General features: G+C 39.5%; 1 protein-coding gene across 1 annotated transcript; it reads left to right on the top strand.

Moving 5' to 3' along the window:
• The first annotated feature begins 17,223 nt into the window (after window positions 1–17,223).
• Window positions 17,224–20,152, top strand: LOC129928116 (putative methyltransferase DDB_G0268948). The gene is made up of 3 exons (XM_056040792.1): window positions 17,224–17,474; window positions 18,102–18,331; window positions 19,793–20,152. Exons 1-3 carry the CDS (start codon window positions 17,432–17,434, stop codon window positions 19,994–19,996), a joined length of 477 nt encoding a protein of 158 aa, XP_055896767.1. The 5' UTR covers window positions 17,224–17,431; the 3' UTR covers window positions 19,997–20,152.
• The last annotated feature ends 5,098 nt before the right edge of the window (window positions 20,153–25,250 follow it).

The raw sequence follows: 25,250 nt of genomic DNA, 5'->3' as shown, positions 1-25,250 counted from the left end.
TTGTGTGATTTGTATTCAACTTGGTCTTCAGATTTTCGTAAGTACATGTAAGCACATTAATTATGCAGCTTGTATTCGAGTTCCAAGATGTGATTTTTGTTACGTGCGCAGCAGAGAGTGAATGTGGAATGGTGCGAATGCGTGTTGAAAGGGTTAGGGTTCCTTATGTCCATGTAGTGCGGAATCTTGGAGTTTTCTTCGACTCAACACTATCTTTCGATCCACGCATAAGTCAGCTCTGCAAAGGTCTTTATCTGCAGCTGCGTAGATTAGGCCAGGTCCGACCATATTTAACAACGGAGTCAACAAAAACGCTAGCTGTGGCATTCATACTCTCCCGCCTTGACTACTGTAACGCCGTGCTAGCAGGTAGAGCTGATGACAAAATAGCTAAACTGCAACGTATACAGAACAACGCCGCTCGAATAGTACTTAGAAAAACAAGACGAGATTCTGCTACTACGCTCTTGCGCATGCACCATTGGCCACACTTTGTCATCAGTGTATATATAACAATGAGATGCCCTTGTACCTTAGCGCACTGATAACTCCATATGTCCCTCAGAGAGCCCTGCGCTCAATGGACTCAACGCTTCTAGTGGTGCCACGTTTCTCCCTCAAAAGCTACGGTCTGCGGGCTTTTTCAGTGCACGGACAAAAGGTTTGGAACTCACTTCCCATTGATTTCAGACATACAACATGCCAAACCACTTTTAAGAAGAACATTAAGACCTATTTATTTAAAACTTTTTTAGATTAACTGTCATTTTAGCTGTCGTGTTTGTGTTTGTAATGTTATTACAGCGCCTTGAGCCTACATTTTGTTTGTTAACAGCGCTTTATAAATAAAATGATTATTATTAAGGGTTAGAGAGAGAGAAGAATCTAAGATGGAATAATGTGAACTAAGTTATTATTGATATATTATTAATGATATCTCAACATTAAAGTATTCATCATCTCCTATATATATAAGTTTGTTTGTACATAATTAAGAGTCCCATCAGCTCGTAACAGTTTTATTGATTTTACAGAGCCCATGATTGGTAATTGGTAAAATGTTCGACCTGCTTCTAATGTGTCTCCGTAGTTGAAGATGATCTACTTCCTAGTCCAAGCCTTCCGCAGGTAAACGGGGGATGGCAGCGGGCAGGGTTTGAACCCTGGACAATCAAAAGGACCGAAGGATAGTCCAGAGCGCAAACCGCACGACTAGACAGCCATCCTTCATATTTCATGCTTATTGCATGTTTTGTGCGATCTGACCTTCAACTCAAGAAAACACAAAGAAACTAGAACAAATACAAAATAGAGCAGTGAAATTTATAACAAACGAATATTCAAATTTGATTAGAGTGACACCATTAGTAAAATCACTGAGCTTAGAGACACTTCAGGACAGAAGAATAAAAAGTAAAGTAGCTATAATTATTATAGCTTTTATATAGCGCTACTTTCATGCTTATAGCATGCTCAGAGCGCTTTTTGGTCCAATCTCTTTCGTGGACCAGTGGGGTGGAGGGGGTATCTAGGAGTTGGTTTTCCGGGTTAGGGTTCAGTAAACAGAAATCTGCCCGAGTCGGGTGTCAAACCTCGAGCCCCCTTCTAGGTAGCCAAGCCAAGCCAAGTTCAAGCGCACTTGGCCTCTCGATCACGCTTCCATTTATAATACATAAAACACTAAACCATAACTTACAAATAGAAAAACAAGACCTAATAAAATACTCAGAAAGACTCAAAGTTAGAAGAACATTTCTTAGTCCATACGCTAGAACAAGTGCACACAAGTGCTCCTTCTTCCCTAGTGCCATTAGAGAATGGAATGGGTTATTGATTAACATGCTTGACTACATTGACACATAATATTAGTAGGACGTAATTATCTTTTCTTTGAAAGTAACGTCTGTAATTTATAAGATAAGATTCTCTTTTGCGGACCAGTGAGGGAGGGGGGTGTGTTTGAAGAATATTTCCGTACTGCTTTAAAGCGCTCAGCTCACAGAAATCAGATTAATTTGGGTTACGGACCCAGGCCCCCTTGACAGGTAACCAAACGGTTTACGCCTCTCAACAGCGCGTCATACGCTTTAAGAAGGAGTGCAGTATGTCATGGTTGCCCAAGCTGTAACCTACATATTTTGCCTCATGCTAAACTGTTGTATGAATTGAATTATACATAATGATTTCATTTACGTTATTCTGGTCATACTTCTAATTTCGAGCTTTGGGTCGAGTACGGTTAGTTATATCTATTTGAGTTGTGTTTACAAGTCCACTATTTATGCTTATATTTCACATTTTCACACACATATATAATCTTTGGGCAATTTGTTTTTTCGAGTTTTGTTATGTTTTTTTAGTGTTTATGTAAGCATTTAATAATATAGTATTTCAACCAACAGACAATGTATCACATTTCACTAAGCCATCTTGAAAGATAGGTAAACTATAGCTATATAAATCTTAGCCGTTTCTTGAGTTTATACTTGGTTTATTGACTTTTTCCTGCGAACCCCCAAGGAATCATTCAGGCGTCACCCTACCTCTCCACCCCACCTCTTCACCCAACTCGGTACTGTGCAACTTTCTTCTGCTTCGCTGATGACCGACGCCCACCAAAAATATTAAGGTCACTTTCCCTGCGGATTCCAATCAAGTGCCTTATTATATTGTGTGACATGACATGGTGTTTTTGTAGTTGTATGATGGTTGACTTCAACAGATTACTCAGATGTTTGAGTTTCTTGTACGGGTGTGTGTAGGAAGCGTGGTCGAGAGGTTAAGAACGCTTGGACTTGGTTTGGCTTGGCAACCTATGAGGTTCGACACCCAACTCGGGCAGAGTTGTGTTTACTGAGCGTCAGAAGGCAGCACAGAAAACCAACTCCTATATACCCTTTCCCCCCCCCCCCACTGGTCCACAACTGAGATTGGACCTAAGCGCTCTGAGCATGCTATAAGCATGAAAGTAGCGCTATATAAAAGCCATAATTTATTTATTTTATTTATTAGATGTGTTTAAAGTACTTATGATCAAGACCTGCACATTAACAAGTTGAAAAGACTCTTAAAGTCCAGACCGTTAGACACTTAATGCAGTTTAATACGTAAAGGCCACAGTCCGAGTCTGTGTCCGTAATAAGATGTTGTCACCTTGAAGTCCTAACACCAACTGGACATTACTAACTTAAACAAACTAAACACCACTATCCGTGACGATAGTAAATGTCGCGTTCAACTATAGTGCGTCTCTAAGTCTCTTTTCTAAGTGCCTTACAACTGGTTGTTGGTTTTCTCAAGGTTTGTCAAATCCAGGCGCCAGCTTGTTAATGTCACGGGCTATGTTTCAGCTTTATTCTCGCTAGTTAATGTCACGGGCTATGTTTCAGCTTTATTCTCGCTTGTTAATGTCACGGGCTATGTTTCAGCGTTGTTCTCTCCAACAAGCTTAGAACACATCGATTTTGGAAAGACTTCAATTCGTTGTCTATAGAAGGGTTAGTCCTGGAATGTTGTGATTCGACCTTTTGTGACCTCTCAGTTTGACGAAGCTCAGATTCTCAAGCAGAAGGAGCGTGAACAAAGCAGAGAATAAGAAAATAAAATCTTATTAATTAAGACAGCGGTTCTCAACTTTTAGTTTAGCATCCCCCCCCTTTCGGCAGATGCCAAACAGATGGGCAAGACGTGGGGACAGTTGGAGAGACTCGCCCACAACCGAGATGCCAGGAGGAAGCTGGTTGGTGGCCTATGCAACAGAAGGGACTACAGGCATAGATGAGATGATGATGATGATGATGATGATGCCGATGCCCCCCCCCTTTTTTTTTTTTACTATTCCTTACTATGCGGCGAGCCAATAATGAAAAGATTGTAGATTTTGTGTGCTATCGTATAAATCATTTACCATCATTATGTATTAGTATTTTAAATGCACAAATGTAAAACAGATTTCCTCACGGATAATAGAAATTATTATTATTACTAGTATTATTATCTTTATTGTTATTATTATTATGTTAGAAACGAATGAGTATTAGCTCTCTGGCACTGCCAGGGTCGAGGTTCTTTTCTTTATAAGTGTCTGTCATCTGACTAATTTTCTGATGATGTGGCAGGTCTGCACAGTACCGCCCTCTGTCAGGCAGCGAGAATGTTTCTAGGATTGTTAAGGACCTTGTGAGTATCTATGAGTTCAGATGTTATTATCCCCACAGTTGATACGACAAAGTGTATATTGTTATTTTGGATAACTTCCATAAAAGTTTAATCTTCAAGCCCAGGTTCCCATATTATCTTTGTTCATCCATTTCAGTTTTTCTTATATTATGAGACAGTGGTACGGCGATGACAATAATGGTAGCGGTTTTTCTTTTTTATCAATGAACAGCAGATCAGGGCTATTAAAATCTACTACTTATTATTATAATTATCGTTCCTTAGCCTAAGTAACTCTGCTTTGGTTAATATATATTTATAGCCTTTTATAGCGCTACTTTCATGCTTATAGCATGCTCAGAGCGCTTTGGTCCAATCTCGTCTGTGGACCAGTTGGGGGGGGGGTATCTAGGAGTTGATTTTTCCTTTAGGCGCTCAGTAAACACAACTCTGCCCGAGTCGAGTGTCGAACCTCGAGCCCCCTTCTAGGTAGCCAAGACACTTGGCCTCTCGACCACGCTTCCCTTTCTGTTATATTATAAAATGATAATGAGATGTATAACCAAAACTTTATATTTAATAACGAGGCGATTTATAATTATATTTTGAAGTAACATCTTTAAATATATAGAAGTTATTTTTGTATGGATTGCATTGTTTTTTAACATTGCGTACTCACTGTATTCATGTTGCACATCTATGTGTCCATTTGAAACATATGGCCAACAGTAAACTAGGAGGGTGTCATTTGGTCAGCACAACGACCAACCGTCTTGACTTCCCCAGCTAAAGTCAGGTACCCACTATAGTTGGGTGGACTCAGGGGCGCTCTAAAAAATCCCGAAAATTAAAATTCCAGTCTTCACCGACATTTGAACACAGGACCTTGGGTTCGGAGGCCAATCGCTTAACCACTCGACAACCGCGCCCCAAAGCAACATGACTATTTCATGTTTGTTTTGCGTTTTGTTTTCAAAAGAAGTCAGAAAGACTTTGAAGAAGTATATAAGCTCACTTTAAGGACATCCGACTTCAGCACGCCAGCAACTATAACCTTCCTTGAGTAGGGCATTAGTGCAGGGCCGGCCCTAGATAATTATAATTTTAGAAGCCCTGGGCGAAGTAAAATTGGTGTCCCCAAATGATTTAGAAAAATAAAAATATACAGCATGAAAAAATAAATTATGCAATTTATTTAAAACCTAGTCTACTACACCAATAAAAAATTGAACACAAGTCTCGCTATATTCTCTCTAGTGCTAAAAGGATATATTTCTCGAAGCCCACAACAATCGTAGGCCTTAGTTGGTTGCATAGTTTGCCTTTGCCTTAGGCCATCCCTGATTAGTGCGACCATTCACTATTACAGTCATTTTAATTATTACCACATCATAACACTATCATAGCCCTGTAATAACACTATAGGATAAAATAGAATAAGATTACTTTATTATCTAAACAAATGGAAACTCAGTTCGTCTGCAATTGTCCACCTCGTCAGGAGTGCTGTAACATAACGATGTACAAACCAAGAATAACATACACATAACACACGCACATCACACGCACGCACACTCACACCCACACACAATCTGAGACTGATGAATTAAGCTTCGTTGTACGTCTTGGTGACACGTGACCCTTATGGAAGCTGGAATGAAGAAGCTTTAAAACCTTCCTGTTATAACCTTGAGAGTAGTCAACCAATTTCGACCAAATTTTATGTAACTGTGTAATTATTTTATATATTTTAACAAGACTTACTTAGACTTAGGTTCTCCCGTGCCGTTCGGCGCATTGGGCGGCAAGCTGTCTCCACAAAGATCCGTCACTGGCAATGTCTGAAGCGTCCTCCCACCTGGTGTCCGCTGCTCTGAGGTCCTCCATGAAGGTGTGTCGCCAAGTAATACGAGGACGTCCCTGTTTGCGCTTACCTCGTATTGACCTCCCATGCCATCGCAACTCTTGGTATGCGTAGTTCATTTTGTCGGAGAACTTGTCCCGCAAACCTCATGCACGCTCTGAACCTCACTAAGTGTTCGACTCCCAGTTAAACATATAAAAAATATCTTTGAAAAAAATCAATACCTGCATCATTAAACTTCAAATATAGTAAAATAATAATAACAATAAAAAAAAATCGACCTCGTGACACCGTCGACTGCGTAATTACTTTAAAGTAGAATGTCCGCATCTTCTGAATCGGCCAGCGGGGAGGACATACTTATATCCGATTATTTATTCATTATCATCATTATCTTTATTATATGGACATCAAGGTCTAAAACTAGACCTTATTTTAAGTTCTGACCTAGATTTAGATCTAGAATGTAGATTTAATCAGGGGCGGACTGGCTATATGGGCATTTGGGCAAATGCCCTGTGGGCCTGTACCCAAATGGGCCGGTAGGGCCACCGAAATGGCCTGATCGAAGTCACTATGGCGCATATCAAGTTGTTAAAGGTTTTATAATATCCTTATTATGTTATTTTTTTTTTTTATAAAAGGCCCACTGAGCGTCATGTTTAAACAAAAAGTCTTTCACAGAAATTACAGTGTAATACTCAAACACATTTTCCGAAAATAAAATGTAGAATGTAGACAGTGCTACTAGTAGGCTTCATCTTTTTAGGGCATACGTAATTGCTGATTTAAAAAGACGCTATATTGCTTATTATGATATAGAGTTCACTGTATGCATGCATATCGATACATTATCAAACTTAACAATGATTTTTTAAGGACCGATACACCTAGACATGGATGCCCATCACATGATAGAGAATTTGTGGGCCGAATTTTATAGAAATGCCAGGGCCGATTTTGACACCCAGTCCGCCCCTGGATTTAATATATATTAAGTAAGGTACCCCTTTCAGACCTTGTTGGGAAGATATTAGATTGACGTACAAATATAAGCAAAGCTTATAAACTTCAATAAAAATGTTATGGCATAATTACCATAATACTGATGACTGCGCCATGTTGTCTCTAGTCAGTCTAGGTCTAGATTTGTAAGTCTCTAGCCGAATTTACATTTATTTATTTTTTTACTTTGAAAAATTATAACGGTCTAACTAGAGTTTTCGCAATGTGGCCAACGAGCTAGTTATTCTTTTCTCAACGATATACAACAACTGTTAAAGTCACAAGAAAACTGTTAGAGCAGTATTCGAGATCTGCGTCCAGCCTCCATGGAAAGACATCTTCCGTGAATCAGTACTTTAATATATGGGCTTATAACTATCATAAGACCGTTATAACATTATCTTATCAATATCATAATAATAATAAGGCTAGTCTTCGAGTCCGAAGATTAGTGCGGAATGCAGAATTTCACGTGGCTGCGCAGTCCCACCTGTGACCTACATATTTTGCCACATCCAGGGCAAGCATAGCCATTGTCCGCAGGCGGTCAATTTAGATTTTCTTTTTCGCCGTCTGCGTTTGTCCTTGGCAGCAGATTTTCTTTTGGTCTCAAATGTGTATCCCCCGGCCTTCGTGAGTGACCTCTAGCTGTGTCGTTCTGAGGCCGCATGCAACCAGGTGCTCTCTTCTATGTCAGCCAAGGAAAGTTAAGTAGACCACCTTTTTAGCTCACTAAAAAAGATATCATAACATCGCCATAACAACATAACCCAGACAGGGCTGGCATTAGGCATAGGTAATCTAGGCAGCTGCCTAGGGCTTCCGATTGGTGGGGGCCTCGCATAGATCTAAATTAAATATAGAGAAACAACCGCGAAACGTGTAACATGTCTCAAAGCAAAGATCTAGTGCATCTCTGTCTGCTAGACTAACTCTAAGTTTTTTTACCATGACTTTATTAACGAAAGCTTAGATTTGTTAGGCTACCAATAGATTAGAAGAGCTTTTGGTGAAAATGTCCAGTCGTTATTATGAGTCCTGTGCACCAAAAGACAAAGGAAAATCGGATGGATTTAGAAGAAGTGGTCAATGAATCGACTAATTTAATAATAATCTTTATAGTAAATATGGAAATTTGTCTTACAATTTGTGCATTACACCAAACAAAAAACATTATAACTATAAGAAAACCAAAGTGTACATTCACACCAGACTCACTCATAATTTACATGTGACAAAGTTTATATCAGGCTGTTCTTATTTAATGATTTGATTGCCAGGGGAACAAAAGAGTGTTTGTGTCTGTTTGTCTTTGCCATCGGTGTCTTGTATCTTCTTTGAGATGGTAAAAATCACAAAATCCTGACACAAAGGGTGATTCTTTATTTCGAGGATCTTGTTAGCTTTTTTTTTTATAGATGTTTGTCTCAAACAACTGCCCCAAATGGGTTTTTTTTTTTTTGCCAATGATTTTACCAGCAGCATTTAGGATTCTATAAAGTTTATTTTTTGAAGCAAAAAGTCATGAACATGGGCAGGTTTAAGCAATTCAGTGGAGAGCTAGCAGAATATCTGCTTCGATTGGAAAGTTCGAGACTTACGCTCATTTTCAATTAGCAATGAAAGATGTGTTAAAAACATATTGATTGATTTTGATATATATATTTATATTTGTTGTTATTAAATTGGTCGATTTTCTTTTTTCGTTGTATACTTATTTCTTTCGGGGTTCCCAAATTTGCTTTGCCTAGGGCCTCAAATTACCTTAGGCCGGCCCTTATCCATAAATTGTACAGTTTTGGTTAATCTATTCAAAGCTAACAACAGCTAAAATGACTAAAACCCTATGTTGCATGTATGTCTAAAAAAAAACAAAAAAAACTTTTCATTTGACTAGGTTTAGAATTAGCACCTTCCATTACGACATTTCAGAATTGATACATTTCACTATAATTTTTCTAGAATGGAAAAGGCGTTATGAGACTTATTAACTGATATTTTCACTATTTATAATCCACCTTTTAATTGTCAGACTATGAATGTGAAACAATGAATAAACACTTCACAATTGGGCATGTGAGACTAGATCTAATTCTTCTAGTTTAATTATATTATTTCATTTTAAATCTATAGTCATCATAAACAATATTCATATCATCATCCACCTTCTCTTAAATCATAGTCACTTAAATAAAATCTTATTTTTTAAATATTTCTTATTGTTACTAGTCAAATTTTCCAAATGAAAATGCCAAAGCTCTGCAGAACACAATTTTTCCTCACAGCCTGTCTTCCATACCTAGGACTAGGTCGCCATAACCAAGTGGCAAAATTAATTTACCAATATGTGACTGTGTCACATACTTAATTCAAAGGAAATACTCCTCCGTATGACAAATATTCGCCACAACAGGTCTCTAATCAAACGATTACTTAATATGCTGCGATAGCTGTGTCGTAGCTATGGATTTTGGGGGCTTGACCTTTTTCGGGGCCCCTGTATTTGGACATTTGACATCGCATCACGAGATAATGGATGGCTGCCTGGTCGTGCGGTTTGCACGCTGGACTGTCGTTCAGATTTATCGATGGTCCCGGGTTCAAACCCTGCCCGCTCCCATCCCCCGTCGTCCTGCGGGAGGTTTGGACTAGGAAGTAATTATCTTCAACTCTGAAGGAACATCCGAAACATGTAAAACATTTTACATTTTAATGCACTTAATAAATATATAAGTCTAAATTCAAATCAGTGCAATATATAAGTGAAATTAACAAAAAATAATCATCAACACTATTTTAATGAATAATACCGCTGGTTATTGGCGAGATAATTCACGAGTGCATTATAGCGCCTCACGTCGTGCTTTCAGTGCAATATCTAGATTATTTCTTTGTAGTATCTTTGACTCCAGGCGAATCGAAGATAGCATGGCAGTGGCGTAGCACTTGATATTTAATGTAAATGCCCCCCTTCAAGTGGTGGCCCTGGAGGACTTTCGAATTAGGACCCCTCGTCCCCCCACCCTAGCTACGCCACTGTGGGATAGGCCTATTAAAACGGTGGGTTTTAATCAACCTGATCTACTGTTTATTAAAAAATAATCTATCAACGACATCGCCATTCCAATGACCATTCCATAATAAGACTTGTCTTCGAGTCCGAAGATTAGTGCGGAATGCAGAATTTCACGTGGCTGCGCAGTCCCACCTGTGACCTACATATTTTGCCACATCCAGGGCAAGCATAGCCATTGTCCGCAGGCGGTCAATTTAGATTTTCTTTTTCGCCGTCTGCGTTTGTCCTTGGCAGCAGATTTTCTTTTGGTCTCAAATGTGTATCCCCCGGCCTTCGTGAGTGACCTCTAGCTGTGTCGTTCTGAGGCCGCATGCAACCAGGTGCTCTCTTCTATGTCAGCCAAGGAAAGTTAAGTAGACCACCTTTTTAGCTCACTAAAAAAGATATCATAACATCGCCATAACAACATAACCCAGACAGGGCTGGCATTAGGCATAGGTAATCTAGGCAGCTGCCTAGGGCTTCCGATTGGTGGGGGCCTCGCATAGATCTAAATTAAATATAGAGAAACAACCGCGAAACGTGTAACATGTCTCAAAGCAAAGATCTAGTGCATCTCTGTCTGCTAGACTAACTCTAAGTTTTTTTACCATGACTTTATTAACGAAAGCTTAGATTTGTTAGGCTACCAATAGATTAGAAGAGCTTTTGGTGAAAATGTCCAGTCGTTATTATGAGTCCTGTGCACCAAAAGACAAAGGAAAATCGGATGGATTTAGAAGAAGTGGTCAATGAATCGACTAATTTAATAATAATCTTTATAGTAAATATGGAAATTTGTCTTACAATTTGTGCATTACACCAAACAAAAAACATTATAACTATAAGAAAACCAAAGTGTACATTCACACCAGACTCACTCATAATTTACATGTGACAAAGTTTATATCAGGCTGTTCTTATTTAATGATTTGATTGCCAGGGGAACAAAAGAGTGTTTGTGTCTGTTTGTCTTTGCCATCGGTGTCTTGTATCTTCTTTGAGATGGTAAAAATCACAAAATCCTGACACAAAGGGTGATTCTTTATTTCGAGGATCTTGTTAGCTTTTTTTTTTATAGATGTTTGTCTCAAACAACTGCCCCAAATGGGTTTTTTTTTTTTTGCCAATGATTTTACCAGCAGCATTTAGGATTCTATAAAGTTTATTTTTTGAAGCAAAAAGTCATGAACATGGGCAGGTTTAAGCAATTCAGTGGAGAGCTAGCAGAATATCTGCTTCGATTGGAAAGTTCGAGACTTACGCTCATTTTCAATTAGCAATGAAAGATGTGTTAAAAACATATTGATTGATTTTGATATATATATTTATATTTGTTGTTATTAAATTGGTCGATTTTCTTTTTTCGTTGTATACTTATTTCTTTCGGGGTTCCCAAATTTGCTTTGCCTAGGGCCTCAAATTACCTTAGGCCGGCCCTTATCCATAAATTGTACAGTTTTGGTTAATCTATTCAAAGCTAACAACAGCTAAAATGACTAAAACCCTATGTTGCATGTATGTCTAAAAAAAAACAAAAAAAACTTTTCATTTGACTAGGTTTAGAATTAGCACCTTCCATTACGACATTTCAGAATTGATACATTTCACTATAATTTTTCTAGAATGGAAAAGGCGTTATGAGACTTATTAACTGATATTTTCACTATTTATAATCCACCTTTTAATTGTCAGACTATGAATGTGAAACAATGAATAAACACTTCACAATTGGGCATGTGAGACTAGATCTAATTCTTCTAGTTTAATTATATTATTTCATTTTAAATCTATAGTCATCATAAACAATATTCATATCATCATCCACCTTCTCTTAAATCATAGTCACTTAAATAAAATCTTATTTTTTAAATATTTCTTATTGTTACTAGTCAAATTTTCCAAATGAAAATGCCAAAGCTCTGCAGAACACAATTTTTCCTCACAGCCTGTCTTCCATACCTAGGACTAGGTCGCCATAACCAAGTGGCAAAATTAATTTACCAATATGTGACTGTGTCACATACTTAATTCAAAGGAAATACTCCTCCGTATGACAAATATTCGCCACAACAGGTCTCTAGTCAAACGATTACTTAATAGCTAGGGATTTTGGGGGCTTGACCTTTTTCGGGGCCCCTGTATTTGGACATTTGACATCGCATCACGAGATAATGGATGGCTGCCTGGTCGTGCGGTTTGCACGCTGGACTGTCGTTCAGATTTATCGATGGTCCCGGGTTCAAACCCTGCCCGCTCCCATCCCCCGTCGTCCTGCGGGAGGTTTGGACTAGGATGTAATTATCTTCAACTCTGAAGGAACATCCGAAACATGTAAAACATTTTACATTTTAATGCACTTAATAAATATATAAGTCTAAATTCAAATCAGTGCAATATATAAGTAAAATTAACAAAAAATAATCATCAACACTATTTTAATGAAGAATACCGCTGGTTATTGGCGAGATAATTCACGAGTGTATTATAGCGCCTCACGTCGTGCTTTCAGTGCATTATCTAGATTATTTCTTTGTAGTATCTTTGACTCCAGGTGAATCGAAGATAACATGGCAGTGGCGTAGCACTTGATATTTAATGTAAATGCCCCCTTTCAAGTGGTGGCCCTGGAGGACTTTCGAATTAGGGCCCCTCGTCCCCCCACCCTAGCTACGCCACTGTGGGATAGGCCTATTAAAACGGTGGGTTTTAATCAACCTGATCTACGGTTTATTAAAAAATAATCTATCAACGACATCGCCATTCCAATGACCATTCCATAATAAGACTTGTCTTCGAGTCCGAGGATTAATCAGAAATGCAGTTTTTCCCGAGGCTGCGTAGCCTACATAATTCGCCACATTCAAGGCAAGCATAACCATTGTCCGCCGTTAGTCGATAAAAATTTTCTTTTCGCCGTCTGCGTCTGTCCTCGGCAGCGGATTTTCTTTTGTTCTCAGATGTGTATCCCGCGACCTTTGAGTGACGTCAATCTGTCTCGTTCAGAAAGAAAACTGAAAATAGAAAATAGGAAAACTGAAATATAAAAAACAAATACAAAATATTTCAACCTCAACTCGGAGATCAAGAAGTTATGGAACACAATGGATATGGTCTCGAAACACAATGGATATGGCTCCCAGATGAGTCACTGGTTTTGGTTTCGTCTTGAGATGGGGCAGAATCGGGTGTGTCTGATCAAGCCAATTCTGAAGCGGCAGAGTTTGTCACAGTGCATAATTATAGCTTTTATATAGCGCTACTATCATGCTTATAGCATGCTCAGAGCGCTTTTGGTCCAATCTCATTCGTGGAGGGGAGGGGGTATCTAGGAGTTGGTTTTCCGTGCTGCCTTTAGGAGATCAGTAAACGCAACTCTGCCCGAGTCGGGTGTCGAACCTCGAGCCTCCTTCTAGGTAGCCAAGCCAAGCCAAGTTCAAGCGCACTTAGCCTCTCGACCACGTTTTAGAGCTAGCTGATAGGACAGCCTTTCTGTTGTTTCTCTATTGACTAAGTTAGCTTCGTTTCTTTTGCTCTCGCATGCACAGTTTCATAGACTTACAAATATACTAGCTCTTTGTCGTAATAACTTCTATAATGACCATAAGTAAATTAAAGTTCCCCTTTTAGACCTTGCGATCTATAAGGCATATAATGGAAATGTCATCTGTTTCTGTGGTCTACGGTTAACGAGGGTGTCATGTGGCCAGCACAAATTAACTACGAGAAAACGCCTTTACTATGCTTCAACTAATGTCAGGTACCCATTAAAGCCGGGTAGACTGAGAGGCGCCCTCAAGATCCCGAAATTAGAAATCCCAGTCTTCACCAGGATTTGAACCAGGGACCAGTTCTGAAACCAAGCGCTCTAACCTTAAAAATTGACCATAAGGTGCACAGTATCACGAAGGAATTAAGAAATTACGGAAACGCTTTCAACAGTCGAATAGTTCAATTTAGTTCTTCTTCTTCGTTCTCATTGTTATGTTGGAGTGTTCAGATGACTAGCCCAATACATGAGATGAACTGTTGGAGCGTTCAGATGACTAGACCAATACATGAGATGAACTGTTGGAGCGTTCAGATGACTAGACCAATACATGAGATGAACTGCACAGTGGTTTCCAAATCAGGGAGCTCTCCATATAGTTTTCTTTCTATTAGGGTGATTTGGGGCCAATGTCTTTTACGGGCCTCTTGGTAAAGAGAGTAGTTTTGGAAGATGTGGTCGGCATTCTCTGGTGATACTCCACACGGGCAGATTTCACTGGTTCCAATTTTGAGCTTCCGGTACATGTGTTGTCGCATTCTGTTGTGTCCGGTCCTGAGTCGAAAGATTAGACGTTGATCCTGTCAATTTTATTCACTCATTTTATAATGTACAGTTGTCTCAACATTACCATGGGCGTGTACGTGACACGTGACTCTTAAAATGAGAGCATAGGCTTATACGTGCTTGTATTTCAAGGCATCCCATTACGCGATTGTAAAACAAAAAAAAGTAGGTCACTACTTATTTACCAGTGACCCTGTGATCTAGTTCAACTGGGAATGTCCAAATGTACTCTTAGGCCAGGATTTAAAAAAAAATATATGATGGTTGACCCCCCACCCTTAGTATTGAGAAGGACAATAGCGAATTAAGTCAAATTTAGTCATCATATATCGAAAAGTAAAATTCCCACCTTTCAAACATTGCTATCTGTAGGGCAGATGATGTAAAGGTCATTTTTTTCTGTGACCCACAATTAAAGAGGCCAGCGCACCGACCTTTAACATCAGGTACCTATTAGAGCTCCGACTCAGAGGCGCCCAAAGATCCCGAAATTAAAAAAAATCCCAGTCTTCACCAGGATTCGAACCCGGGGCCTGTCGGTTCGGAAGCCAAGTATTTTACCACTCAGCCACCGCGCCTCTCATCATATATGCACAACAACATTTTATTCACGTATTTTTTCAAGATGGCCACCGGAAGTTTCATACTGTTTTGCCCTCTTTCGCTTTCTTCTCATTAGAGAATGAGGCGTCCGTGAGGCGTCCGTGAGGCGTCAACACACGTAAGCGAGCTATAATTATATATGTATCGGCTTCTTTAGTTGCGAAGAGACTGCGGATATGAGATAAAATAATCACTAGAGCCGTTTTCGAGAACATGGTTCATGCATTGGCGAAGCTAGGGTGAGGGGAGTGGAATTGAATTTTAAACTCCCCCGGGCCCTCACTTGAGGGGGGGGGGACACAAATGAATGTTCGAAATATTATGTCATGATGTCGAATGTAAAAATGCAGATCTCTAAAGAGGTCAAGCCTTCCGGCCCCCAAAACCCCTAGCTACGCCAATGGGTTCATGCCATTTTCCTTAAATCTGAAAAATATTTTGAGGCATATTTTCTAAAAGCAAATTAGGCAGATGTTTAAAAAAAAAACTAGTTGTTGTTTTTCTTAGCAATATCTCTATTCAACTCGTGCCCTCGTGGAAACATTTTGGAAAAATCCTGGACACAGTACTCGTTAGCGGCTAAATGGAAGCGGCAAAATGGAAGCGGGAAAATGGATGCGGCAAAATGGAAGCGGCAAAATGGAAGCGGCAAAATGGAAGCGGGAAAATAGAAGCGGCAAAATGGAAGCGGGAAAATGGAAGCGGGAAAATAGAAGCGGCAAAATGGAAGCGGCAAAATGGAAGCGGCAAAATGGAAGCGGCAAAATGGAAGCGGGAAAATAGAAGCGGCAAAATGGAAGCGGGAAAATAGAAGCAGCAAAATGGAAGCGGGAAAATAGAAGCGGCAAAATAGAAGCGGCGAAATGGAGCGGCTTATACCCTAAGGGAAAAACTTTTTAATCATAGTCTTTCTTTGACCCTTTTTACGCTTGTCTGGAAAATGATGCTTACTACTTTCCATAAAATTGTAGAGAGAGCGCTCCCGAAATCTCTGTTCTTCTACATTTTTAGAGTGTCATTTATGGTTCTTACAAACCATGAGCTACGCCACTGATATTATTAAGATATGTATTTAGCCATTAACGACAATTAGCGTTAAGACTCTACAATGCCATTTTCCCCAAAATGGCATACTAAAAAAAACAAAAAACATCTAGGCCTGGAATTGTACTTTTTAATAGTCACCTCATTTCTAAATGTAAATATAGAAATAACATAAACAAGGGGAGGGAATTTACTTTCAAATTATAGACATAGATACGGTCCTTTTAAGTGTGACATTAACTGCCCATTCTCATATTGTCACCTTTAAATGTGATACCTATTGGAATTAGGTAAAACCTTTTTTAGAACGTGTCTTAATGAATATACATGTCGCCATACATTGAAAGTTCAATGTAGGCCAATTACAGTCACTGCATAGGTTGCAGTTGGCTCGCACTTTCATCGACTCCACCCAGCTCTAATGGGTACCTGACATTGGTTAGGGAATAGTAAAGGCGGTAGGTCGTTGTGCTGGCCACGTGACACCCTCGTTAACCGTAGGCCACAGAATCAGATGACCTTTACATCATCTGCCCATAAACCAAGGTCTGAAAGGGGAACCTTACTTTACTTTTACTATTACTACTACTACTGCTACGGCAGTTGGCAAATTGTCATACTGTAGTACTATTATACAGAAATAAATCCAATTTAAATTAAAGCCTTTCTTTGTCTTCGGAAGAAGCCTCGCTCTGTTTTGACCCTAAATATGGAATTGTTTGTGGCGACTATTATGGATTAGAACGTAGGTGGGCTTTGGGTGGGGGCGTGTAATCACGTGGCCCTGGGTGGTAGTGCAGGACCAAATAACTGCCCTACTTTTTTTTTAAGAGGGTGGGATAGGGAAAGTGGATGTTAGTTTGGTACCTGGCAAAGGCGCCGGGTCGGGGTCAGTGGTTCGAGCCCCCATTTGGGTCTGCCTATGTTTCGCCCTATATTCTTCACCTTCTACTCTTAATTACCTTAGTACAGGGGATCTCAACCTGTGGGTCGCGGCCCCCTTGGGGATCGATTGACGATTTGCCAGGGGTCGCCTAAGACGATCGAAAATATGGATTGTTATTGTCTACTCTTCTATTTCTGTGTGTGTGTGTGGGGGGGGTAGCGGCAGAGTGGTGGATTGTAAAAAGGGGTCGCCGAGCTTAAAAGGTTGAGAACCGCTGCCTTAGCACCTTAGTGCAGCTATTAATAGATGTTACATGCCATATAGTATTGAGTGTATTGTCCTTTCCTTATGGTGTAACAAGTGCGGCAGTAGAATCTTCTCATTTCTTCTTGTCGTGGTCTTTGATATTTCTTAAAATTTCATTTTTTTAAGGGTCAAGTTTTAAATATTTCTACCAGATAGAAAGACGCTCTCAAGCAAATGGGGTCTTCACAGTCAACAACTTTAGATCCCAAAATAAAAGGTAGGACTTTTCACTTTTATGTAGATGTAAGGTTCGCAAAGGTTCGGAAGTGGTAATGGTCTTAAGCCCATCATTGCCTATAAAGTGCTTCCAATGGCATGAGTCTCAAACTGCCTCTGACAAGCAGTCCAACTCCTGAAGCTTGGGAAGACCTAGCTCTACAGACGGAGAGAGACAGTGACCAAGAAAGCTATGGACAGTGAAAGTACATGGGTCTCAGCTCAGGAAAAAAAACAACCCGTACAATCCGAAAAATGGCCAGCTCCTCTACCACCAATGCGAAAGCCACCTTAACCTGCGCTATCTGTGGACGGGAGTGTCTCTCCAAAATAGGGCTCCACAGCCACATGAGGAAGTGTGCTCTGAGATGAACCATGGTCGTTCTACGACTGAAGGAGGCCAATGATGATGATGATGTAGATGTAAATTTTCTTAATAACGCATACGGTTTTCTGAGTGGTGTTTCGCAGAAAGAAAATTAAAAAAAAAGAAAATTAAAAAAAAAAATTAAAATTAAAAAAGAAAATAAAAAAAAATTAAATTAAAAAAAAAAGAAAATTGAAAAAAAAGAAGATTAAAAAAAGATTGATACTTTTTTTAATGAAACAATTTTTTTTTATTTCGTAGAAATATTTTCTCACCGTCGACTGGAAACAGATATGGAAGCACGATCTCTTTATAAAGGTCAACAAACGGCGCAACATTACGCTGCGCACAGGCCTGGCTACCCTCCAGAAATGTTCGATATCATTATGTCGTATCACAAGCAAGTCAAAACCAGCGGCCATGAACTGGCTGTGGATGTCTGCTGTGGTACCGGGCAGTCCACTATCCCCCTGACCAAGCTGTTTAGACAAGTAAGTTCTGCTGTTTTCTCTGTATCACTGGTGGGTATACATGTTTGAAAATATCGTTGGGGTGAAGGTCTTCAGTGCAGGCATTTCTCTAATGGAAAGAAACTGTACTTGACAGATGTGAAGGTATGAATTAAATAAATCACACTGAGGAGGCTTGATCCCTGAGTTTGAATTCCAGTCGTGCTGGTTTATTTTTAATGTCTTTAATGTATTGATCACGATAACATACGACCAGAAACCCCATTCTACCCACCCACCCCTTTTCCCAACTGGTCCAGATATGTCAGTGGTTCTCAACCTTTTATGCTCGGCGACCCCTTTTTACAATCCCCCACTCTGCCGCGACCCCCCCCCCCCAAATACACACAGCAATAGAAGAATAGACAAAAACAATCCATTTTTTCGATGGTCTTTGGCGACCCATGGCAAATCGTCAATCGACCCCCAAAGGGGTCGCGACCCACAGGTTGAGAACCCCTGAGATATGTGATAGGATCAAAGCGAATTGAGAAAGCTAAAAGCTTGAAAATGCACTACACAAAAACAATTGGTAACTAGAAAAACATCAAATATACTAGTTTTTTAAAACAAAGACAATACCTCCTTTATGCAGCTTATTGAGCACTTGTTTTTCTCTTCAAAATTAATGAATATTAGATTTTAAAACATTTGTTCTACGTTGTCACCCTATAATGGCCGCAAAGAAATAATTCTGGTTCAGCGAATGTTTGTAAAATGTTTTACATGTTTCGAATGTTCCTTCAGAGTTGAAGATAATTACTTCCTAGTCCAAACCTCCCACAGGACGACGGGGGGTGGGAGCGGGCAGGGTTTGAACCCTGGACCATCGATAAATCTGAACGACAGTCCAGCGCGCAAACCGCACGACCAGGCAGCCATCCAAATTTATAGATCTAGTACACTTTTAAATATTCCAATGATAAGCCTTTAGATCTAGACTTGGAAGACCTTGCGCAAAATATTCCTAACACTAATTTATTAAACTCTTGAAACAATAGAGCCTTACATGCGGAAATTCTTGAACGCGATAGTCCTTTCAAAACCGAAGTAGGACCTAGAATCTAGACCTACATTTAGTCTCTAGCCAAATTTAAATTTATTTATTTTTATTTTGAAAAATTATAACGGTCAAACTAGAGTTTTCCCCATGTAGCCAACGAGCTAGGAATTCTTTTCTCAGCGCTATACATCAACTGTTAAATTTGTAGGAAAATATTTAGAGCCATTTTTGAGACCAGCTGTCCGTCCATCCACCATGAAGTAGTGACTAGAATAGAGGTATCGTAACAATATTTTTAATTGCACAAATTAATTATCGTAATCCAGATCTATTACTAATTGAACTACATGACTGATCGAAACCAATTAATACAATCACACTTAATACAAGCTTTGTTTATTTTTTAAAAGTATTATGATATAGTTGTATACTCTCAACAGGTAGTTGGTGCAGATGTAAGCGAGGACCAGTTACAAAACTTACCTAAAGATGTACCGAATTTAACTTCGTTTGTTGGTCTGGCTGAAGACTTGAATATGATAGAAACTGGAACTGTTGACCTGGTCACTATCGCTACTGGACTTCACTGGGTCAACGTTGACAAGTATTGCATTGTTATAGCGTTTATATGTGTGTGTGTGTGAGAGTATTGCCTGGGGGCATGTTTATATGTTTGACTGTTTACACATTTTATCTTCTTCTATAGCAGGGGTTTTCAACCCGTGGGTCGCGACCCCCTTGGGGGTCGATTGACGATTTGCCAGGGGTCGCCTAAGACCATCGAAAACAAGGATTGTTATTGTCTACTCTTCTATTGCTGTATGTGTGTGTTGGGGGGGGGGGGTCGCGGCAGAGAGGGGGATTGTAAAAAGGGGTCACCGAGCTTAAAAGGTTGAGAACCTCTGTTCTATAGTTTGTTTCGCTCCTTAATGAAATGAGGCACTGAACAAATCGAGCTCCATTTTTTTTACAAAGTTTATATCAACTCACTCTGTCTGTCCGTCTGTCTGTCTGTGTGGTAAAAAGTTTATACACGTTATTTCTCCCACACCCATTCTAGAATCAAGCTGAAACTTCGCACAATTATTCATCGACATTGACTGGAAACGAATCAATGAAAAAAAAGAGTAACCAATTAGGCAATTAATTACTGGTGATTTTTTATTTTGTTTAATAGCAACAAAGAAACTTATACTTTAGAATTCACAGATATGGCTCAAAATGTTGGGTTTATTCTCCTTAAATAATTGTTAATGCTATTTCACCCTCTCGCCTTCTCCGATTACGTCGATACTTTTAAACACGAATAAATTTAAAAAATAATCAATTAGTCAATCAACTATTTGTAATGAATTAATTTTGCTTGATATCCAATAAGGAAAATAGCTTGTACATTGTTGGTGGATATAGTATTAAGGACGGAGTTCTGCCCCTTTAGATAAGCTCTTTTTTTCTTATAAAGAATAGACTTTTTCATTACCTAATTGGATTCAACTTGAGATTACAACGCAAGCTTTCAAAGCAACTTAAACCTCTGTTAGCGATGTGGTGAAAAAAACAAAGGGAAGCAACTGACTTTAAAAAAGGTATAAATGGAGAGCTAAATAGGTTTGGAGGCTATTGGAAGCTGATCAACCACAGAGGCGGCAGGGGCCAGGTGTGAGTGTCATTCGCTGGGCCAGGTGCGAGTGTCATTCGCGGGGCCCAGGGCGAGTGTAAATACGCGGGTCCATGAGCCGTAAGCGTAGACTCTATATACAGTACCCCTCAAACTACAGTACACTACCAACTCTACTGCCTCGTCCGTCTTACTGTTTCAAAACATAGTACCTTACGTTGGTACTGCACTAAAGGCCGTTCGACTATGTACTCTTTCTGAAGGTAGGATTTGGTTTGCATGATCCCCAGTCCTCTGATATTGATTCACATTTAAGCAACAATAACTACTGATTCAGAAACATGTTGCAGGAAAAAAAATAAACAAACTAGATAACAATTTGCTCTTTTGGGTCCCACTTTGGCGAGGGGCCTGAGCGGTAGTCCTAAGGCCGCCTCTGATCTACCAAAAACTTTATAAACGAAATCAACAGAACACCAAAACAGCAGATCCCTATAATATGCCCTGTTAGACACTTAGTATATTTAGTTTGTATAAAGACGCACCAAAATTGACGGACTATGAACGCGACTAGTGACGTTAAGATTTAGTTGGGGTTAGAGGCTACATAGAGACATAAAGTCAGTTGGTGATAGGATTTCTGAATGGTAACACGTATCTATCGACACAGCCTCGACTGTGTCCTTTTTGCTGCATAAAAACCACCATCTGAATTGTTTAACGGTTTTGGACTTGACTTCTTCACTTTGTTTGAGTCTATTTTCTTGTTGGTTAATCGCATTGAAATTTACCCGCACAAGAAATCCAGACATCTCTATAGTAATTTGTCGAAGTCAGACAAGCATCAATAACTGCAAGACAGATAGACGTCATCACAGCCCGCAAAAAGAATTGGGAACCAGAGTCCTTGAGTAGAGGAAAGTATCCTAGGTCTCGATTTCTTTTTTTTTTTTGGAACGGAGCAGTCAGTGTTTCTTGCAACGTCAAGGGGGATAACTATCCCATAACAAGGAGAAAAAATTAGCAAAAGTCTTCGTGTGATTGCAGAGAAATTCCCAAATCTACCCCGTGACTTAAATGGAATAGTTTTTTTTTTAAACAGAAAACCGGACACCACTGCTGTTTATGAGTTCATTAAAATTCAGACCACGAAAGAAGAGTTTATTATTTTAAAGTGTATATGTTCATTAAAGCGTAGGCTACTTTCTATTACTGTTTCTGTAGCGTCCAAGATCTAGGTAACAAACTCGAACTATATACAACTACCATATTAAGAGCTCCTCTTTCCGACCGATCCATAGGGCAGATGTGAAGATTATCTGTTTCTGTAGGGGCAGTAAACTAAGGTGTTATGTGGCCAGCACAACGATCAAACACCTTTACTTTCCCTCAACTATTGTCAGGTACCTATTAAAGCTGAGTGGACTCAGGGGGGCAAAATTTAAACTCCCAAACACAAAGGATTCGAACCCTGAATCTCAGGAAGCCAAGCGCTTGACCACACAGCCACCACATCCCCGTCCATACATAGACAGGCTAGTTAGGTACACATCCATACATAGACAAGCCAGTTACTCGGACACGTCCGTACATAGACAGGCTAGTTACACGGACACGTCCGTACATAGACAGGCCAGTTACTCGGACACGTCCGTACATATACAGGCCAGTTACTTGGACACGTCCGTACATAGGCCAGTTACTCTTCTATTGCTGTATGTGTGTGTTGGGGGGGGGGGTCGCGGCAGAGAGGGGGATTGTAAAAAGGGGTCACCGAGCTTAAAAGGTTGAGAACCTCTGTTCTATAGTTGGTTTCGCTCCGTACATAGACAGGCCAGTTACTCGAACACGTCCAGTATTCCCTCTGCCTTGAAGCTCCAACTTGAGTGGCGTTGACACCAACATGGCTTCTCCGCTGTTATAAAGACATGTAAGCACCATGTCTAGCTTTAAAAAAAAATCTCAACTCATTGGCCACATCTGGACAACTCGAGGTCGACCGTTATATCGTTTTGAAAATTTCTCTTTATCAAAAAATTAATTTTGGCTAGAATGTTTTATGGATGAAAATTGACGCCAAAGGGAAAAAAAAACAAACTTGACACCGCTTACGTCACTAGGTTCACAGCAGTACACTAAGACTTTTCTTCGCAAACAAGAAAAAGTTTTAAAGAATCAATAGACCTAATTAAACATTTGCGCACCATCTTATTGTAGATTGATCTATTATGTAACCATGGAAGAAAAATAATTTTTATTAAATGAAAGCTGGCGATGCCGTTTTTTTATCAAGCGTAGGATTGGTGTTTACCATATTGATTGACACCCCGAAATTACAATTTTGTCTATTTTTAAGGACATGAGTTTCAGGAGATTTCCAGGAGCTCCTCGAAAACAAGGAAACCACTGGAACCTTATTATAAATCATAATGGTTTAATTTAATAACGCCATCTTTTTAAGTCCCTTAGGAAAAAATGCGCTTTTTTTTTACTTTGTTACAAGGCCCCACGTTTTACCCTATAACGTAAAGATTTTGCATCACGTGATGCCTGTACTAAGGACTCAATGAATATACTTATTGCATTATTAAATGTAAGAAAATAACCATTTTAGAAGTTACACTGCAAAGACTTTCTTTCATGTCGATTATAGCCCAATCGTTTTAGGGAAAGGGATGCAATGTAAAACGTTACGACGTGAGCTGTGGTTTTCTATACTATTAAGGGGACTTATGAGTCTTTCTGTTCTGATCGCCGTGTACAATTACATTAACAACTGACAGAACGAAAAAGCAACTCTTCAGACTTATAGTATTTACCAGATCGTTCATTTTCGTAGTTACAAAACTATTCCCAAAATGACTATGGGTATATATCCTTCCATAACAAATTATTCGACCGAGCGAGGCTTGGTCACCTGGTACTGTAGTTTTATATTGTTAACCCTTAAAACGCGTGTGGTACTTTAGCCTCCAATCATAAGAATTGTAATTCCATTTTGTATACACTCATTGTATAACATCTCAGCACTTTAAGGGTTAAAGGCGTAACCTAGTTTTCTTTCTTGTATCATTAAACGTCTTTATCTTACCTTCCTTCATTGTGGTACTTGCTGAAAAATTAACAACACTATTATTCAACATAAACACCCATTTTAAGATGAATCAAATTTTTTAAAGGTACATTGAATTGTGGATCAATTAATTTCACAAATGACTATATCATAGTTACATAAATGTACATCTTTCTCTTTAATGTGCCGTAATAACAAATGTATCTAGTTGATCGCTTCTTACTTAATAGAATATGAAAAGATATGGAACAGCACTACTAAGAACATTTACATTTCTTGGAACCCTTGGTCTTTGTTTAGGAAATACGGACAGATCTTCCCGAAAGAATCCCAAATATCAACGACCTCGTTGGTCTACAGCCGCTAGATAGACTCAGAGATTAAATATCGCACTAAAAGTATAAAAGTACCCAAAGGGTTCCAACTGCGATAAGCTGAACATGCAGTCCGTAGGCCTCAAAATCGTCTTCCAAAACAACCTTGTTTCATGGGGAGACGTGTGCTCGAGTGCTACTTCCCAGCTATCTTCCCAGCTATCTTCGAGCTCATGGAAGTTAGAAATAAACCGCAGCTTTTAAATTATAGATTATATAGCGCTATTTTCATGCTAATAGCATGCACAGAGCGCTATCCAATATCATAGGGGGGGGGGGGGGAAGGGGAGGAAAGGGGTAGTAGGAGAAGGCCTACCATGCTGCCCTTAGGCGCTCGGTAAACACAACTCTGCTCGAGTCGGGTGTCGAACTTCGATCCCACCTCATAGGTAGCCAAGTCAAGCCAAGCTCAAGCTTGTAAAATGTTTGACATGTTTCGGATGTTCCTTCAGAGTTGAAGATAGTTTACTTCCTAGTCCCAAACCTCCCGCAGGACGACGGGGGATGGGAGCGGGCAGGATTTGAACCCTCGACCATCGATAAATCCGAACGACAGTCCAGCGCACAAACCGCACGACCAGGCAGCCATCCAAGCGTACTTGGCCTCTCGACCACGCTCATCTTCTTAGAATTTAAGTCATCTTATCTTATCTGCTCTTTTAAAATACAGATGCTACTTCAAAAAAAAAAAAAAAGAAGAAGATTATTACGTCCTACCCGTCATGCATCTAGTCATGCGTGTTAACCAATGACGCAATCATCTTCTTTTTTGAAGTATCGTCTGGCTCTTATAAGATATATGGCTAACAATAAAATAACATTTATACAACTAA

Source organism: Biomphalaria glabrata, chromosome 9, assembly GCF_947242115.1.
Source record: "Biomphalaria glabrata chromosome 9, xgBioGlab47.1, whole genome shotgun sequence".
Taxonomy (NCBI): Eukaryota; Metazoa; Mollusca; class Gastropoda; family Planorbidae; genus Biomphalaria; species Biomphalaria glabrata.
Note: the sequence above shows the minus strand (reverse complement) of the source record. Positions and strands in the feature narration are given on the sequence as shown.

Bases quoted from the DNA above. Each gene is read 5' to 3' on its own strand.
- LOC129928116 (XM_056040792.1), top strand. From the start codon at position 17,432: ATGGGGTCTTCACAGTCAACAACTTTAGATCCCAAAATAAAAG. The intron at 17,475-18,101 runs GTAGGACTTTTC...TTTATTTCGTAG, and splicing joins TTTAGATCCCAAAATAAAAG to AAATATTTTCTCACCGTCGA. The intron at 18,332-19,792 runs GTAAGTTCTGCT...TACTCTCAACAG, and splicing joins TGACCAAGCTGTTTAGACAA to GTAGTTGGTGCAGATGTAAG.